The following is a 20,000-nucleotide window of genomic DNA, read 5'->3' as shown; positions in this document are numbered from 1 at the left end:
CTTTAAAAATGGTACATATATTACCAATTCTCCAAGGGTATGCAAACATTTGAGCACAACTGTGTGTGTGTGTATATATATATATATATATATATATATATATATTAGATGCAGCCAAAAAATAAAATAAAAAAATTGTCCACGTCTAATAAATTATTAAAAAATACATTAAAAATGCATTTCACACAAAACAATGACTTGAATAAACCTCTTCTATGATGAACATGCTTTCAATTACTGAGTTTAAAGTAATTTTGATATTTTTTCTGGGGCTTAAAATAAAAAATGTCATGTAGTTAAAAAAAAAAAAAAAGGATTAAAATAAAAATAAAAAAAATCTCATTAAATGCTGAAATTCTTGAAAAAGAAATGTTGGCATGAGTTGTGCTGAATAATCTTTTATTATTATTTCTTAAAAAAATGCAGTGAAACCATTTTATTTTAAAATATATTTAATATTTAAAAAACTTTTGTCCACCAAATCAGTCATGTGGTGCAACCAACATGTAGTTAGTCATTTTGTTGTCATGTAACAAAAATCATACGACAGAGAAGATCTCTTTAGACCCACAAGACTGTGTGAAGATTTAAAACAAACCATAATTTTGTAATTTGTCATTAAATATCAATATTTTAATGAAAAGGCACATTTGGTTCAGGTCATTTGGTAGAGCCACGAGGAAACTTCTTGATATTCTTGACTTAATTCATGATATTTGTAAAAATAATTTTCACCTCGAAACATATGTTTGAAAACTTTTTTTGAAATGAATGAAGTTATGTACACTCATGTATTCAAGGTGCAAGGAAACTATTTTAATACCTTTTACTTGATGGTTGCATCACATGACAGTTTTAAAGTCTTTAAATCCATTTTTTTGTAAAAAATGCTATAAATGTTGAACTCAAAGACTACATGTCTACGAACTTGACACATCTGTTTTAAACCAGATTTTTAAAATCTTTCTAATTTTTATCACCTTGGACAACCTTGTTTATGATCCACATATACACCGATCAGCCACAACATTAAAACCACCTGCCTAATATTGTGTAGGTCCCCCTCGTGCTGCCAAAACAGCGCCAACCTGTTTTTTTTTGTCTGCATCTAATATATTGCCAAAAAACATCCAGTGAGCATCAGTTCTGTGGATGAAAATGCCTTGTTGATGAGAGAGGTCAGAGAATGGCCAGACTGGTTCAAACTGACAAAGTCTACAGTAACTCAGATAACTGCTCTGTACAATTGTGGTGAGAAGAATATCATCTCAGAATGCCATTCTGAGATGCGGGTTGGTGCTGTTTTGGCGTCGAGGGGGACATACTCAATAGGCAGGTGGTTTTAATGTTGTAGTGTATATAAGTATAAAAAAAAAAAAAAGATTTGTAATTGAAGGCAGCACAACAAATGCTACTATGTTTAAATACATGTAATCTTTTATCTTTAAAGATATGTAAAAGGAGAATGAGTCTTCATTTTGCATTGAAGTAATGAGAATTGGTGGGTAAACGTGGTTTAAAATATCATGAAAATAATGTCACAATTGAAAAGTTATATATATACTTTATTTCTTTGTTCATAACAATTTCTTATTTTTTCCTTTTGATTTTTGGGGTAAAATGTGACCTGGGCACCTTTTAGTGATTTTCACCCACACATTCCCGGTGTCTCCGTTATCTGACACCTTTCAGGTCTTGGGGCCTTTACTAACGAGCTGTTGAGTTAAATCAGTTGTGTTAAGATTAGGAAGACATCCAAAATGTGTACTGTTGAAGACCTCCAGCAGGGTTGGGAAGCACACTTATCTATAGAAAAAGTATCAATATTCCAAAAATTGCTAAACTTTAAACTAAATAAGATCTACAGAACTTGCATTTTAGTTTCAGATACAGTAATAAAGTACTGCTGAAAGGCATATAGTGATTCATTTGACATATACTTATGAACAGGTATTTGGAGAAGTCTATGAAGGGTGTTTTGAGCAAGCATGCAAATGGAACAAGACAGTTAAGTCTGTGAGTGTTTACTTTGGTCAGCATTGATAGATGCATGCAAAAGTTAGATTTCGGGTTACCTCCAGTGCCAACATATTGCCTCCATGAAAACACCATTTCCTGGCAACCTATGACCTCTCTGGCTGGTAAGAATTACATGCCACACACAAAAAAAAGCCAAGAACCAACCAGAGAGGCAGGTGGCGGCATGAGACGACACAAAGTTGTGAAGTCCTAGTGCCCGTTTAAGTTGAACAACGAATGAGAGTAAAGAGCAAAAACAAAAACAAAAAGGAAAAAAAGAAAGGGCATGATTGGTTGGCTGAGCAGCAATGGAGGCAGGTGACTTACGGAGGTCCTGCAACACTCAGAACCGGGACAATTCAGGACCCATACTGGAAGGTAAAGAGAGTCCAGGGGTTTGTACCTCAGACCGAGGCTATGCATGGCTACATTTCCACCGCATTCACACGACTGTTAGTGTTGCGTTAGATGGTTGTAGGTTACTCGCTCTGTGACATGGCTTTGGGGTTTTTGGATTGGTCGCTGAATCGGATGGATGACGTCAAAGTCGTATGTTTATAGATGAGTCAATAACACGTTTCTAGAAATGACATGGGTTCAAAATATAGTGCAAAATGAAAAGTCTGCCCACAGCAGTTCGGTTAGGAATCTACAGTAACAAGTCCAATTTACTGTATAAAAGACAGTGTATTGAAAAAAATAAACATTTGAGGAGTACATTTAAATAAAGTGTTCACAGTTTTCGAAATAAAAGGCATGCTTATAAAATAGATTTCCATATATACAGTGGTCCAAAATGTATTTGGACAATTATGCCACAAAAATGTATAAATGTCTTTGCATTATATAATAAAATATAAAACCAAATGCCATTTATTATAAAGAAATATAGCACGGACACTTCACAAGCAAAACATTTCACACAAAGAAGTTTGTTAGGTTTCAAATGATAAAACAATAGATATCTAAAAGTATTTAGACACATTCTGGTTGTCAAACTTTGTGCAGCATGTCCATAGGTAACATGAGGAACTATATTTAAAGTTACACTGCTAAGATGTGTGAATTTGAGCAGAAATTACTTCATACCACGTCTTTGTTCTGGGAAAAGCAGAATTTGTTAACAGATGCCACTTGGTTTGACATTTTGTTATCTAATGTTATCTAATTTTGTAATGCAATGACATTCAGACATTTTAAGTGTGATTTTCTAGTTTCTTATACATCTCAAATAGATCACTTCAAGCTGTAAAAACACAAAGAGGAGTTAGAAGAAAAAAGGCTAGCAGGCAAGCACAGGCCACAAAAACACAGGGACATTTCACATATTTATACAGACACAATGTAATGACACATGCACAAAATCTATGTTAGATCATAAGTGTGTTCTCTTCTGAGGACAATCTGAGGACAATGTGAAGGTGAGTAAGGGTTCAAATGGGGTGGTAAAGTCTCAAAGGACAACAATAATTACAATCATAACTTCCCCTGATTTTGATTTGTGGATGACAGTTAAGGTGGTGGGGTTTATTATGTTCAATGCAAAGAATATAAGATTCAGGATGACATTAAAAATCTTCCAAAGCTCATTTGAAGAAATGTTTTATTAATATATAGATATTTATTCTTTTCGTAAAAAGTCACCATACATTCAAGATTAATGTTCACTATGTTCCTCCTCAGCATGCATATTGTGATTGATACACTGATTTCTTGAGCATTTTTCCTAGTTCGTCTATTTTCCAAGGAAATCAATAACTTGTTTTCAAAAGAAGAAACAAAAGAACATCAACACAGCAAGGACTACACCACAGCTCCAGAAGATCAGTCAGTCAACATCCTAAAACTCCATGGAAACATACAATGTTATAAAGACATGGGCTGGTGGCACTTATTATGGGGTCAATATAGTCTCAAAATGATATATTCACAAACTCTCATTCACAAATGCATAACCTAAAGGCTCTTTCATTACACATGTCAGTGTTTCCCGATGCATTGAACTCCATAAAATGAGGCATCACTCACAGTATCACCACTGTTTGTTAAGTACTTCGATTGGCTGGGCTAAAAAACATCTCATCTGATTGGATAACAGACGTACTTCAAAAATGTAACTGTGAATCAAAAGCTGTGAAAAAGTCTCAACATTCACACACAAATCCTAGGCGATCCAAAAATTTGACAATTTGCAAATGCAGATTCAACCAATTCACGATAAAAGACAACTGTGAGCACTTGTATTTATTTATTTTGTGTGTTTATGAATCTTGTTTTGCATTTGCAAATCATATTTTGTACATGTGAATTAGGTTATACTTAGGGGTAAGAATTAATCAGAATCTGTTCCATTGATTTTTTTGTTTTAAATACCGAAACTGAATAATTTTCATAACTTATCTTTTCTCGAACATGCTTTCTTCAGCCTTTGCAGACAAGCAGTGTAGTACTAGTGTAGTCTGATTCCCAATGGAAAAACTCTTATGAGACGGTCAATTGAATCTACAGCATGACCAGTGTAGTTTGATTCCCAAACAAATTACTCTTATGAGCCGGTTGATTTGAATCTACAACGCCAAACTTAACATAACTGAACCACAAGTCATTCATGTCGTCATGTCCGACTGCAAATGAACTAAGAACTGTTACTGTGTAATGTGTACTTAAGGCATAATGTATCTGTTAAGAGGAATCTGAACTATAATCATTCAATTACTTAAGATTCCCATCCCTAGTTCTGCATTTGTGAATTGTATTTAGAGTTTATTTTATTTTGTGAATATGAATTAGGTTATCTTGTGATTATTTTCATTTTAATAACATTCTAACCATATACTTTAAGGTGTCTGAGACAGGATAATGTTTTTGTTTTGTTTTTTTAGGGAAAAAAGGGTTTGAGTTTATGCTCAGAGCACTTTTCTCTCATGCATGTAGGGTGAGCAGACACATGCTGGTCTTGGCAAACAGCAGAGTCCTACCCAAGTATTTTGAAGCTCATGCAACCTTCATTGTCATTTCATAGGTTCACTCTTTTGGCACTTGTTTAATCTGGGATGCAGATCTTCCTTTCAAATATTCCAATGATGTTTGTGAAGTGAAAGAAAATCTAAGCTGCTGTTTGTTTTGGCACAAAGTAAAACAGCTTCTGGACAAGAGGAGCACCAGGTAATACATGAGGGATCACAAAAAACCAAAGGCTCTTAAAAACGCACACACAAACGCACACACACACAGATAGAGAGAGCACTCTGCACAACCACAAATAATTAAAAAAACACTCCTCACTTTGCATGAGGCTCCCATAAATTCTGCTTAAAAAAAACAATGAGCAACAGCTTTGTAATTAGGAGAGCTGCTGCAAAATACCAAATTTGCTTTTCTTTTGGCACTTTTACATGATGATGTCATTTTAAAAAACAATCACATAGCAAATCTTGTGCTCATGCATGAAAGACAGGATGTGGTAAGCAGTCTCTTTGGAGTCCACAGCAATGTCATAGCGGCGTTACTACAGGCAAATCAGAGTCCGGAAAGCGGCAAGGCGAGCAGTTGGACTGCGTTCCGGTCGTTCTTCTCACAGTTCCCCCCCGACCCACCACACACGACCGCCACTATCGCCCCGGAAGGAAGAGAGCACAGAAAGGAGGGATGAGACCGGCCTCTTCCATTGGAGGAGGAGTGTGTGGAGGCAGAGCTTAAGAGGGGGAGGGGCTAAGGGAAGTAGGGGCGTGGCCCCTGTTCTATCCGGAGCTGTATCTGTGTCTGATAGTCTGTCTGTGTTCACACTGTCGAAATCAATTTGCCATCGGAACTGTGGAACAAAGAGAGAAGGAAGCTTGCCAGGTCGGACACATTTAGAGAGAAATGAAGAAAAGACAAGACAACCAGAAATGGGCAGGAGTCACACGTGTAGGGGGCTGGAAACAAAATCTGTTCAACTAAACAACCAAGATCAGATACATCAGCAATTAAATACGCCATGGGACAACTTGATTTGTAGAGGCCCATTTTCCAAAAATACATTACTTATATTAACAAAATGTTATTTATTTAAAAGAAACTATTAAAATTGGTAACAATCATTCATCTTCAGATTTGATCAGGTTTTACTTTAATTTATATTTATGGTGAAAAGGTTGCTAAAAGGTGTTAATTATAACTTAAGCTCAATATACAGTTTCTGTAAATGCCATTCACCACAGAAAATAATTTTGCCTCATCTCTCAATTCGTAAAAAATAAACCGTGTACCCAACACAATTACAATGGAAGTCTATGGGGCATGGCATAACCACAAGACTAGCATTGTGATAAAATTGCTTACCTACATTGCCAACCAAAGGTTTGGACACCTACACATTCTTTTTATTACTATTTCCAAATTTTAGAATAATGGAATAACAAAAATTATAAAATGGATAGTTGGTCAATTTATACATGATAAAGCACAGCTATGAGCTTTCCACAGAGCTACTACTTGTATCACTGTGCATCACCCCAAAGGGTTGTTAAAGGGTCGTTAAATGGTGCTTCGCTGTAATGGAGCAGAAAATGCATAAAAAATGCTGTTTGTGGGGTAAAAAGATTCGATTTTGGACATTTTTGGATAGCAATCAGGATCAGTGGATCAGGACAAACTTTGGATTTGACATAAATCATGATATTTCAAGGATCACCATCATTATTATCTCATCTGCTCTAATGAGACCCAAATGGCCCGAAGCTGCTGGTGGTAGATTTCACAAAGGAATCACACAAATTTTGATTGCAAACGTCTGATTTAATTTTCAAAATGTTACCGCAAAACGTTTTCGTGAAAGAAAAAAAGGCCAAATCTGCGCTGTCTTATACCACCATGTAAGATCTAATGGGATGATACAGACCCCATCTCCACCACTGCAGCGCATACAGGCTGTTTGTGAAAAGATAACCAAATAAAACTAATGAGCTACTTTTAAAATATGCCTTGGCATTTATTTTGAATGCAATAAGTAACTTGTTCAAATCTGCCATTTACGTACTGAATGTCAATTGTAATTATGTACTGTACATGGACCAATAATTTAAGCAGTAAAGATGCATATTGCAAGTCTGACTGATGGTAGTTTTCAATTTTATATGCAACATTTCTCAGGGTTCAGAAGTGTAGTAGATGTGTGAGGATGTGTATTCCTCAACCTGTGCAATAAAATCATACACGCCTATTAGAACAAGTTAAAACTGGTTTTGTCAATAGTTCAAAAAGGACCTACAAATACAGTATTTCTACACTACAACAATAACTTCCATTAACAAAAATTATTATATCATAAAATGCTTAACAGATTATTCAAATCACAGTGCTGCTCATATCCACCAATAAAAGCTGATGCTCTGAAGAACCAGAAAGTGTGGTTGAAAAGTTAACGAAAAATAAAACTAAATGAAAACATTTTCGTTGACTGAAAAATAAAATAAAAACTGAAATGATTGGAAAAAAAACTGAAACTAAACTAAAATACTTTTTCATAACTCCAAAACTAACTAAAAATAAAAATCACCTTGAATTCATTTTAGTTTTAGTTTTTTTTATATAAAGTAGGGTGAATATGGGCAAAGTGGGAAACTTTTGGAAATTTTACTTTTCTTGGCACTTTAACTTGGCCAAATGCCACATAACCTGATATTAAACATTTGTAGAAAGTTTAGGATGTCTCCTACCTTAGTCAAAAGCAAAAAAATATCTCAGATTTTTTTTTCAAACAGTGTTGGTAAAGTGGGACAGAAGAAAACTATTCTATAGAAAATATCTACAAATTAGTTGAATTTTTATATTTTCTTACCCACCTTCACATCATAAATCATCATATGTAAAAAAATTTCTTTATCATTGCTTTTCTCACCATTGGTCATGAAATCAGCACTGCCACACCTCCTGATGTAAAATCATCAATTTAAAACCTCAAAAAGTAATTAACTTCTCAAAGATTAGTTTGGTACTGATTTTTAACCATTTAAGGAAATACAAATGGATACAATAGGGGTCAAGTTTAACAGTCCCACTTTACCCATTTTCTCCCTATATTATTACAGGTTTTCTCAATCGCTTTGGCACAATTCTCGAATAAGAATCTTTTTTTTTTTTTTTTCCACAACAATAAGTTCAAATCTCTGAACAATTAGTTTCTTGTTCACACCAGATTTGAATTTCTTATTCATTTAAGCAAACTGCACGTGTTTTGGCACATGTGTGCAAAAGAGTAAGTACAATTGTCTACAATTTGCACAATAACTAAATGCACATGGCTTTCTGATCAAAACTGATGAGTTGATTCTCAGTGAATTTGTCATACTCTTCACAACTTCTAAACATTCTTTCATCGTGTGAGCCATAACATGCAAAATTATCCATTCAATTATCAAAATCTGTCAGACATACATGTATATTCCATAAATGTCTATGACATGGAATGTTTGTGATGTCTGCTAAACAATTTATTGCTTTTTTACAGATCTACTAAATTTTTTCCATTGTTGCTGTTTTTTTTTTGTTTTTTTTTGCATGGATGTCATTTTGTGGTAATGACTTTACATGTAAGAAATGTGTAAAAACTGACATGCAAATGTGAATTTTCTGTTTACATGTAACACATTGCTACAAAAATACATTTACTGTATACATACAAATGTGCATATCCTTTATCTGTGTACTACAGTATTGTACAGCATTGAATTTTCCCAGTAAACTTTTACCTACTGTTGAAATCAGTATCTATAAAGCTCAGTGTGATACACAACAGCATTCAGCTAGACAAAACTGACATTCTTGTATAGTACAGTAAGCAGTCAGTGTCAACAAAAAAGTAGAACAAAAATGAAATTTGTATATAACAAGCATTTCCAGAGTTGACTGCCATGGTGAAGAAACATCTAAACATTTTGACCAGTACGGCTCACACGATGACAAAAATAACTCTTCATTTTGGTGGCATTGGCCAATTTGCTGACACAATAACTAGGTTTTGAAGCATGAATTAAATGTTTTGGGTGAGTTACCACATTTTGCAGACATGCAATAGAGTTGTGATGTCCCATAATAACAGTTGCACAATTGCACTTACAGTTTAGAGAATGTTAAGACCGTTTCAAAAAAATGAGACAAAGCGTTTGAGAAAAACTGTAAATTTGAATAATTTACAAATCTAATTTAATTAAACATGAAAATGCCACTAAATAAAGGTAGCACTGCACAAGACTTCCCAGAAAAATGTAATGACGTTAGCCATTTTAAATGATACCAGTAAATGCTTTAGCTTTGGCAGCCATAAAATACTAAAACTGAAATAAAAACTAACTAAAATGAAACTAGAAAACACTGAGAAAATGAAAACTAAACTAAAACTAACAGACAAAGTGTGAAAAAAAAAAAAAAACTAAAATCAAATTGAAATGACAAATTTAATTCCAAATTTGAATCCAAAACTATAATAATCCTGCTGCGGTGTGATGTCAAGGTAATTTCATCTATATCTTTTATAAGGAAGGATGACATTTAATGATTTTACATATATTTGTTCCCTTGATATTTTCATGATGTAGTAACCGTATTATAAAAGCAATAATGCACAAGACTGTGCCATATTGTGAATATAGTCTCATCTGAAGGGGTTTCAGGCGATATTTCACTTCAATTCAGCAGTGACAACATTCACAATATAGCTCAGACTCTCGTATCTTATCGCCTAATAACGGACTTCCATTGTAATTTTTTTTTATTATTATACATACTATTATTACATCTATTACATACATACTGTTATTACATACTATAACAAGTCAAAAGTACTGTCTGTGGTAACCGACAGCATGACACAAGTGTTATCGATAGAGCTTTACCTAAAGAGTACTGAAATAGGGATTTTTTTTTAACTGTTGCAACTCGAGACAGTGAATTTTGGGCACATAGACTATGAACAGCTCAGATCCTGACCTGAATGGATCACACACACAGTGAAGTTACAGTGATGTCAACAACGATGCATCTCACACGACGATGCTTCTCTTATCTCAAATTCAACAGCTCATTCACTCTACTGCGCACAGGCACAAACACACACACAGACAGATACACAACCTTCTCTTGAGAAACGAGTTACAATTCTCTGATAGAACAGGGTAGGTCTTCCAACAAATATCAGCACTACATTGCACATTTAGCATAAGCAAGCAAGAGCTAAGAAACAGGAAAAAAACTACTATTCACAAATCACATTTATAACTAGCAGTAGGGTTTTTGCATTTGGGGTATATTGAAAAGACTAGACTGATTCATTATTTAGTGTTGGTTATTTCTGTTCATTGTGAGCCGATCTTACCTTGTGGCAAAAGGATTGTCATAATCCTCTAGTGCTGGCTGGAATTTGTAAAAAATAAAATTTCAGGACTGCTTAGCAACTCATTTTTGAGCTTTGAGGGAAAATATCCAACAGTGCATCAACGCATAGTACTAAAGGAATGTAAATCATGCATATTAAGAGTACCCACACCAGCAGAATACAGAATACAAATAGAATATGCAGAGTTAAAAAGAATACAGAGAAACATTCCTAAGAAAGCAGATATATCAGTAAGAGATACCTGTCAAAAGCTAATACATGTATGTGAGTACCTGTGCAAAGCCTGCCATGCTGTATGGGCGTGGTCGAGTCTGTGTAAGGCTCTGTGCCAAGAGCCGGGCAGTCAGTCCATAGTCGGGCATAGGCAAATACATGTCCTCTCTTTCCAGTAGATTCCCTGTGCTACTGCTCTTCCCATGATGAAGACTAGAGAAGGAAGATCAGTCAATTAATTATTGCACAAAACCACGCATTGTGAACTCTTTTGGGTGTGTAAGGGTACATACTTGACTTTTAACTTCTCACTCTCACTGTCGGGCAGCACTCGAGTGTAGGAAAAAGGAAACCAGCCACGCCTGAAAGGAAAGAGCTTTTCTTTAAAAACTCAATTTCACATGATAAGTGGATCAAATGGATAAAAACCCATTCAAAAGAAAAATCAAAAGTGAGATGTCTTTAATATCCCAATTTTTTTCTAGTCAGGAATGAGATTAAATGAAGAGCAAATAGAGAGTACTGCTTCAAATGTCCTGCTTCTAAGATTTTTCTACTGAGAAAAAGACCCATGCAATCTTAAGCCCATGCCACACTAGCAGACTCCAAACAACTCAATTTTGGCCGAGGGTGTCACATGCCAATTGTTTTGCTGAGATCTCGCTTTCTTCAGTTGGAGGTTTGACACACTTGCTGATTAAGAATAGTGGAGGAGTGACAAACATACTGACTCACCGCAACAAACTCTCTCTCTTATTCCCTGTCACGTGGAGCTTGCCGAAATAACAACATGAGTACCACGTGAGCATAAACAATTGTACTAGAGTGATTTAGGGCGTTTTCAGACATGTAGCTGAGTCCGCTGAAAATTTTCACTCTGTCTGGCTGGTGATTATGTAAATGAAGCTCACACCCAAAAAAAAAACAAATCACTGGAAAAAATCAGTTTATGTGGCTCATTAAATGTATCTCCTCTTGTGTTTTAGAAGAGATTTCAAAATTGCTGAAACTGTGTATAGATTTGCCAAAGTCTGCAGTCAAAAGTCAGAGATCTCAATATGAACTCGTACATTTCTTATCAAAAAGAGAAGACCCACAAATTTTCCTTCATCACTCACTACAACATATCTACTGTACCTGCATTCTTTTGTATAAGAAACAATTACAGTATGTCCCAACAGATCTTGTACCATTATATTATTTACATTGAGTAAGACCTAATCATAACGTACGCTTAAGAGCAGACCTCAAAGTAATAATATCATTGCTTTATTATTAATATTATGGAATGGCTTTCAACTTTATTTTTTAGCTCTTTATAATAGTTTTTAAAGATAAAAGTCTAAAAGAGCTAAATTATAATTTGAAATGGGTTAAATATTTGTATTAAAATATTGATCGGCTTGAAAGTCAACTTGATGTAATGTTCTGAATTATGTTTACATAATGAAATGCAATAATGTTCATTACATTATATTTATTATTTTAAAGATCAATTGTTTTTAAGATTAAACTATCATTCATGTTAACTTTGAGCCAACAACCTAGAGATAAAATAGATATTCTTCTACTTTGAGGACATTTAGGGCAGGCCAATGAGGATAGTGTGGGCCCAGCATGACTTCATTGTGGAGAAGTGGAATCGGGAAAATCTGCATTATGAGCTTCGCAAGGACATCGAAAGCATTGCACTATATGAGATGTTCTTAGTTTTCAGGGACACGCTGTCTTGCAAAGTGATATGCAATGAGAACGGATCAAAGGGTTATGCTTTGCCATTACGCCAGTTTTGATGCTGCCGAGAGGGCCATCAAAATTCTGGATGGGATGCTAATCAGTGACCATCAAGGGTCTATCAGCCACTACAAGTCCTATGAGGAGCGTCAGACTGAGAGAAGAGCCGGACTGAAGAATCCAGAGGACATTAAGAGCCGTCACCCTGGTGTGAGCCTCTACATCTCCAATCTGCCCAACAGCTTGGGCAGTGGACAGCTGCGACACACTCTTCTGTACATCTGGAGTGATTGTGAGTGCAACAGTGATTATGGAAAATGGCAGCAGGAAGGGCTTTGTAGCTTTCTCACCACAGAAGCTACAATCAAGGCCCCATCTGTGATAAATGGGCATCTCACCGGAATAGAGGTAGTGGAGTGTAGTGCCGTCCCATTGACTAAAGAAGATGGCCCACACCGACACCCAGGACAACTCAGAAGTGACATCGCCAGACGTTGTCACTGAAGACATAATGGTGGGCAGCTCAGAAACTACATCACTTGTTGCTTCTGAAACAACATCGGCTGTCCTGCACCTCCACCAGCCTGCTCTGCCCTCTGGGGATTTCATGGCGATCGTCCTACTGGACAAGGTTAACTACTGGATTAGCCTCCGTCCTGCCAACCAGCTGGCACGGCTCCACGTGCCACAGTGAATGTCTTCCATTAGGGTGAGAATCTCTGCCTGATCATATAAGCCAGCCTGCTGGGCACTCTTAGATTTCAGATTCCCCAGGTGCTGCTTACAGAGCTACAGCCCAACCAACATCAGGCTGTAGTTCCTCACCATAAGTGGCTCCTCCCAATTTTTCAGGACATGGTTGAGTGGACACCAGTGACATAAGTGCAGAGCACATCTGCAGCCCAGGAAACTTTGGGAGTCATAGAACCAATACACTCCCAGGGACTCCAGAAACTGGCATCATTGTACATGATACCCTGGACCCTGCACATCAGTCCTGACGAGTGATGATCGAGGGATGAATGATGACAAGTGATGATCCATCTGCCTGTGTGAGAACAGCTCAGCAGGAAAGTCACACCAGTCAGCAGTCATTGTCACATAGATCCAGGCTCAGAAATGCGGTGAAGAGCTCTTGGAGATCAGTTGTGGCAGGACCATTATCTGGTTTACCATCAGGTCCTGGGCTCTGCAATGAATGATGGGTCTTCTATGCAAAAATGGTTTTTTTTCCTTCTCTTTTTTGGAGCAAAAACAAACAAAAAATGTGCAAAAAATGGGTGCAAAAAATTTCTTGTGCAAAAATGGTTAAAATATCATTTGAAAATAGAAAGTGTGCCTTATTGATTGACAACTCGGGCTTAACAATTGAGGCAATGTGCTTAGATGTGCTTTAGTTTGTGCAAAACCTCATCAATGTTATACAGCATGATTTGAGAAAGTTACAAAGAGCATCTTGTGTGCTTCAACAGAAGCAAAGAAATCGGACCTTTCTGCCTGTGAGAGAGTGAGAGAGGTATCAGCAAAATGACCCAGGTCGGACTTCAACCTGGGTCCCCATGAGTCAAAAGCTCTTGTATTTCTGAGCATGTGCACACCCCACTGTGGCACAGCTATGACCAAGCGCAAGTTTCTATCCCGTTCTGTTGCTTTTGTATGTCTTATTGAGTGCTTACATCTTGTTTTTCTCGTTCTCTCCATAGTGCCAGCCGTCACGAGCCTCAGGCACCAGCAGGGTGATGATGTCGCCCTCAGTGAAGCTGAGCAGGGTGCCGTTGTCACCAGCAGCATGGGAGAAAATGGCCTGTACTCGAGAGCGTCCATTCTTCTCTAGACCTGCCGCCATGGAACTTGACCTGGGCAGAGTTCTCGTCTCTCCTAGAGAGAAATTAAAATATACAAATATATCAAATTTACAATAGTAAATTAATTATAATAATTCCAATTATTTTAAAGCATTTTATTAGGCATTTTTCTTTAAAAAAACTCAAACTCAAAAGAAACATTGTTTCTGGTCTCAACCAGTTCTCAACAGCCACACCCCTCAAATTGGACCATACCATTTGTTAATGTTGTCAGAGGGGGGAAGTTAATAACAGCCGGTTTTGTCTTTAGTTTTGCTGTTAATTACACTTTCTGTTAACAAATATTGTATTGTCTGTGAACGTACTGGTTGTTTTGTCATTCTTTGTCATTTTGTCATTGTACTTTGTGTATATTTGATTGTTTTGTTTGTTTTCATTCCTCCCCTGTAACTTCATTCCAGGGGAGGAGCTAGACCCTTTAAAAGAGGGAGCTATAGAGCTCATGTCAGTTCAATCAAATTGACTCAGAGTGCACTTGTATGTCAGCAGTGTTGTGAATTTGTGCCATTTGCTTTTTTAGCCATTTTTGCATGTTGTTGGATTTTTATTTTTGTAATTCTTTTGTTTCTAATTTATATTTTCACTGCAAATAATTTTTGGCACCTTAATAAATACCATTTTGGGATCCACTTCATCACTGTCTGGCATGTCACTTTTGACCCTGATCGTTGGGCCACTCTACTCAGAAGTGGGATAGCCCCGTTCAGTGATGTGTTGGATAGTCTTTCACTGCTCTTGCACGTATTTTCGAGAGTTTCTTGCAGTACCAGCAGGAATGGGACAGGAGGCAGGAGAGAGACGCTACACAACGGGAACATCATTATAAAGTCCTCCAACACCAAGTCACCCAGATGCAGCTGGACATTGAGCACACCAGAACTGGCACTATTGCTACTGGAAAGCCAGAGCAGGTGATAGACCTGGAGCCATGTCTTGCAAAGCTGGAGGACAACAATGACATCGAGCACTATCTAACCACATTTGAGAGACTGGTGGAATGAGGACTGGGCCATCCGCCTTATTCCTTTACTGACTGGCAAAGCATGGAGTGCTTTTGTTGCTATGGACCCTTTGCTGTCACAGGACTATGTTGAGCAATCTTAAAATAAATAAAGCAATCTTGACCAACTATGACATTTCAGCTGAAACATAGCGGCATAGGTTCCAGGCCAGGGACACGCCTGCAGAAGAGACCTCCCAAGAGATTTACACCTGTCTCAAGGACTATTTCGGTGAATGACTGAAGTTTGGAAGCAGCAAAAAGAAGGACATATGGAGACATTGGTTCTAGCGCAACACTTTCGTGTGCTCTACCCTGACATAAAAACCTGGGTCAAGGAGTGAGACCCCTCCACAGCTGCAGATGCTGCCAAGCTCGTTGAGGCCTACATTGCTGCAGAGAAAGGGCCCTGGGAACTACCGGTATGCTGGCATTCTCTATCCATCCCGGGGTAAGTCTGAGGGGTCTGGGGTTGTTTCAAGTTCTCATACTCATAGCCAAACCAAGATCCTGAAGCCTACCCACACTAAGCCTACACCATCACTGAAACATTCTGACAAGGGCAGTGTAGTTTGTTTTAATTGTGAAGAACATGGTCATACTAGTCTCCTCTGCCCTTTGAAAAAGCCTAAGACCACTAGCCTTTGCTGGGTTCCTTGTCCAAGTTAGCCATCCACCCCTGAACATAACACAGAGCCAGTCATAATTGTCCTACTTAATGGCAAACCACTCTCTGCACTTATAAACACAGGCGGCTCATGAACTCTTGTACAAGCCAAGTTCATCCCTAGACATACATGGAGTGAGGAGGAGACTGACTCAGTTGTTTGTGTGCATGGTTATAGAACAGAGCTACCCAGAGCTGATGTGTATAATATATATATATACACAGAGAGAGAGAGAGAGAGAGAGAGAGAGAGAGGCTCAAAACCGGTCTTACCTCATGAGAGTTGGTGTAACCACCAATCTCCCATATCCCATCTTGCTAGGTACTGATATGCCCATTCTTCCAGACCTAGTACAGAGTACAGCATGGTGTGGGGTAGTTACTAGAGCCCAAGCACAGTGCATTGCCCAAGAGACAGTGTCTAATGCCCTGTATAAGATGCCTTTTTCTGCTGCAGATATTGTGGGAGAGCCTAGGCTCACAGAGGAGAGGCTAGGAAGGCATAGAGAGCATGTTGAAGGGCTTTTTGGCAGCACTGACCAAGCAGAACTAGATCTGGGGGGGAACCAGAGTTAACAGAGTCAGGTGTAACTATTCCCAACAACCTAGCTACAAAGGGAGAACCCCACCTTAGCAGAGTGCTTTAAGCAAGCTAAAAAAAAGAAGTGTGTGTGTTGCCAGCTATTGGGGAGACGTTTGTTCTGAAGAAAGGCCTACTCTATAGGGAGAATAAGGAGGATGGAACTCAATTAGTCATCCCTAAGACACACAGGAAAGAGGTGCTTGAGCTAAGTCACACAATCCCTTGGTCAGGACATTTAGGCTTTATGAAGACACTGATGCGCATCTCTAAGCGGTTTTATTTGCCCAAGATGTACAGTGAAGTGAAGGATTACTGCAAGACCTGCCCAGAATGCCAATTTACAGCTAGTCGCACACCTGCCTATGTATCACTGATACCTTTAACTGTCATTGAAACACCATTTGAGCATTTTAGGGTTGATGTGATAGGTCCAGTAGAGAGGAGCCAGCCAGGAAACCGATTCATTCTGGTCATTTGTGATTACGCCACCAGATACCTTGAGGTGTATCCTCTCAGAGAAATGACCGCTAAGCAGGTAGCTACAACACTCCTTAGACTCTTCACACAAGTAGACATAAGTTCATCAGTACCCTCGACCTCTGCAAGGGCTATTGGCAGGTTTCACTGACTCCTGAGAGCCAGGTGGTGACCGCCTTCAGAACACCAATTGGTCACTTCCACTTCTGGGCCCTTCCGTTCGGGCTCCATGGGGCACCATCCACCTTTCAACGGATGACAGACCAGCTTCTCAGAGGTACAGAGGGGTTTAAAGCCGCATACCTTGATGCCATCGTCATCTACAGCCACTCATGGGAGAAGCATTTTTTTCACCAGAAGGACATGCTAACCAGGATCAAGGGTGCCGGACTGACTCTTCGCCCAGACAAGTGCTCCCTAGCTAAGGGGGAAACTCAGTATTTGGGATTTGTGCTGGGTCATGGAGTGATCCGGCCACAGGTCAGCAAAATAGAGACCATCTAGTCTGCTGAGAGGCCTCAAACTAATAAACATGTATGGTCATTCCTAGGGCTCATAGGATGGTATAGACATTTTACACCTAATTTCTCTGCCCGAGCTGCTGCATTGACCACCCTGACCAAAAAGGACAAACCTAACAAGGTAATATGGTCTAGTGAATGTGAACTTGCTTTTAAGGACTTAAGGGACTATCTCTGCAAGGAGCAAATTGTGCAGAGTCCTGATTTTGATAAGAATTTTACAGTCCAAATGGATGCTTCAGAACGTGGCATTGGAGTCGTGCTGTTGCAGGGGGATCCAGGAGAGCTAAGACCTGTAGCCTAGATTAGTAGGAAGCTCCTTCCCCATGAGTCCTGATACTCCATGGTGGAGGAGGAGTGTTTGGCTATCAAGTGGGCTCTGGACTCCCTGTGTTATTACCTGACGGGTCACAAATTCAGACTGGAAACTGACCACCGGCTTTGTCCTGGCTTGGTCAAATGAAAGACACTAATGCTAGGATTACACGATGGTTCCTAGCAATTAAAACTTTTGACTTTGAAGTGCTTTACAAATCAGGCACACAGAACTGCACTGCAGATTACACAGGTGACTGGAGAAGAGGGGGGCAAATGCCACAGGCTAAGACTGTTGTCGTTTTAAACTCTTACAAGGACTTGACACCGACACATACACTGATTTATGCTAGCACTCAACATCTTAATATATCAGAAATGTGTTGTGATCGTTTGTGGTGTTTTTGTCCGAAGTAAGAGGTCATTGTGTTTATTGTTTGTTTTCTTGTGTGTTTTTCTGTTTAACATGTCTATTTATTATATCATCTTACATTTTCAAATCCACAAGTCAAATTACCTTTATTTCTTGAACATGCCACCAAACCATCCATTTTTGGTTGATTCATGCGTCCTTCACAAAGATGAATCTGCCCGAATCCAGCCTTGCTGAAGCACCCCCAGATCATCACCAATTCTCCACCAAATTTCACAGTGGGTGCGAGACACTGTGGTTTGAAGGCCTCTCCAGATCTCTGTCTAAGCATTAGACGACCAGGTGGAGGATCGGTGATGATCTGGGGGTGCTTCAGCAAGGCTGGAATTGAGCAGATTCGTCTTTGTGAAGGACACATGAATCAAGCCATGTTCAAGGTTATCCTGGAAGAAAACTTGCTTCCTTCTGCTCTGACAATGTTCCCCAACTCTGAGGATTGTTTTTTCCAGCAGGACAATGCTCCATGCCACACAGCCAGGTCAATCAAGGTGTGGATAGAGGACCACCGGATCAAGACCCTGTCATGGCCAGCCCAATCTCCAGACCTGGACCCCATTGAATACCTCTGGAATGTGATCTAGAGGAAGATGGATGGCCACAAGCCATCAAACAAAGCCGTGTTGCTTGAATATTTGTGCCAGGACTAGTATAAATGTCACCCAACAGCAATGTGAAAGACTGATAGAGAGCATGACAAGACGCATGAAAAATGTGATTGAAAATCAGGGTTATTCCACCAAATATTAATTTCTGAACTCTTCCCAAGTTAAAACATTAGTATTGTGTTGTTTAAAAATGAATATGAACTTGTTTTCTTTGCATTATTCGAGGTCTGAAAACACTGCATCTTTATTGTTATTTTGACCAGTTGTCATTTTCTGCAAATACATACTCTAAATGGCAACATTTTTCTTTGGAATTTGGGAGAAATGTTGTCAGTACTTTATAGAATAAAACAAAAATTTTCATTTTACTCAAACACATACTTATAAATAGTAAATCCAGAGAAACTGACAATTTGGCAGTAGTCTCTTCATTCTTTCCAGAGCTATATATATATATATATATATATATATATATATATATATATATATATATATATATATATATATATATATATATATATACATACATACACACACACACACACACACACACACACACACACACACACACACACACACATATATATGGGCTTTTATGCTTTTCTTGGATAGGGCAGTGGCTCCTCATCTTTTAGTTTTGGTAGCTTAAATGTAAGAAATATTTCAAATGTGTACCGCCAAATGGAGTAGATAAATGTCTGATAAAAAAAAAAAAGAAAAAAATAATAAGGGTCTCTTCCAAAACTTAGTGAGCTGCACCACTGTCTCCTGCCTACATAGGAGGCAGCTCCGCACATCACTCAAATTGCACTCCTCACGTGCAGCGCATGAGACACTCGACTCACAACTGATTTCAATACAGGTGACGCAAGAGAAACTACGCAATCCTCTAATAAGCCCAAATATGCACAGCACACACACATTTTGGCTAAAATATTCAGTTTTGTGTCATATTAAACTGTTATTTATCTATACTTTTCTGTATTGAATGGATTATAAGTATATTTATAATCTAAATTTCCCTCACTTCATCCAGCATCTTGGATTTATTTTTCCACCGAGTTCATCACGGTGCATTCTGGGATCGCCTACCTGAGGCAGGTTACATACAATGCTATCTTAGAATTTGGCCAAAATGAGATATCTTAAGAGGCAGCATAATTAAGATACCTACCTTTTGGAACAGCCTTCGTG

At 38.2% G+C, this 20,000-nt stretch overlaps 1 protein-coding gene across 5 annotated transcripts in view; it reads right to left on the bottom strand.

Annotated features, from left to right (window-relative positions):
• The window catches only part of LOC127450642 (brain-specific angiogenesis inhibitor 1-associated protein 2-like), a 165,509-nt gene that overhangs the window by 4,894 nt on the left and 140,615 nt on the right, over positions 1 to 20,000 (bottom strand). Inside the window, exons 10-14 of one of the 5 annotated variants that reach the window (XR_007899012.1) lie at positions 14,017 to 14,218; positions 10,900 to 10,968; positions 10,666 to 10,819; positions 10,373 to 10,410; positions 2,347 to 2,599 (exon numbers count right to left, since the gene is read on the bottom strand). Coding sequence is in view for 3 of the 5 variants with exons in the window: in XM_051714907.1 (XP_051570867.1) it covers positions 5,800 to 5,830; positions 10,373 to 10,410; positions 10,666 to 10,819; positions 10,900 to 10,968; positions 14,017 to 14,218 (494 nt within the window). In the remaining 2 variants the exon portion in view is untranslated. Of the gene's footprint in view, positions 1 to 2,346; positions 5,831 to 10,372; positions 10,411 to 10,665; positions 10,820 to 10,899; positions 10,969 to 14,016; positions 14,219 to 20,000 lie in introns of those variants that run through there. The other 4 variants (XM_051714907.1, XR_007899011.1, XM_051714906.1 and 1 more) reach the window with 4 other exon arrangements.

The sequence above is a fragment of the Myxocyprinus asiaticus genome, chromosome 13, assembly GCF_019703515.2.
Source record: "Myxocyprinus asiaticus isolate MX2 ecotype Aquarium Trade chromosome 13, UBuf_Myxa_2, whole genome shotgun sequence".
In the NCBI taxonomy this organism is placed as follows: Eukaryota; Metazoa; Chordata; class Actinopteri; order Cypriniformes; family Catostomidae; genus Myxocyprinus; species Myxocyprinus asiaticus.
Note: the sequence above shows the minus strand (reverse complement) of the source record. Positions and strands in the feature narration are given on the sequence as shown.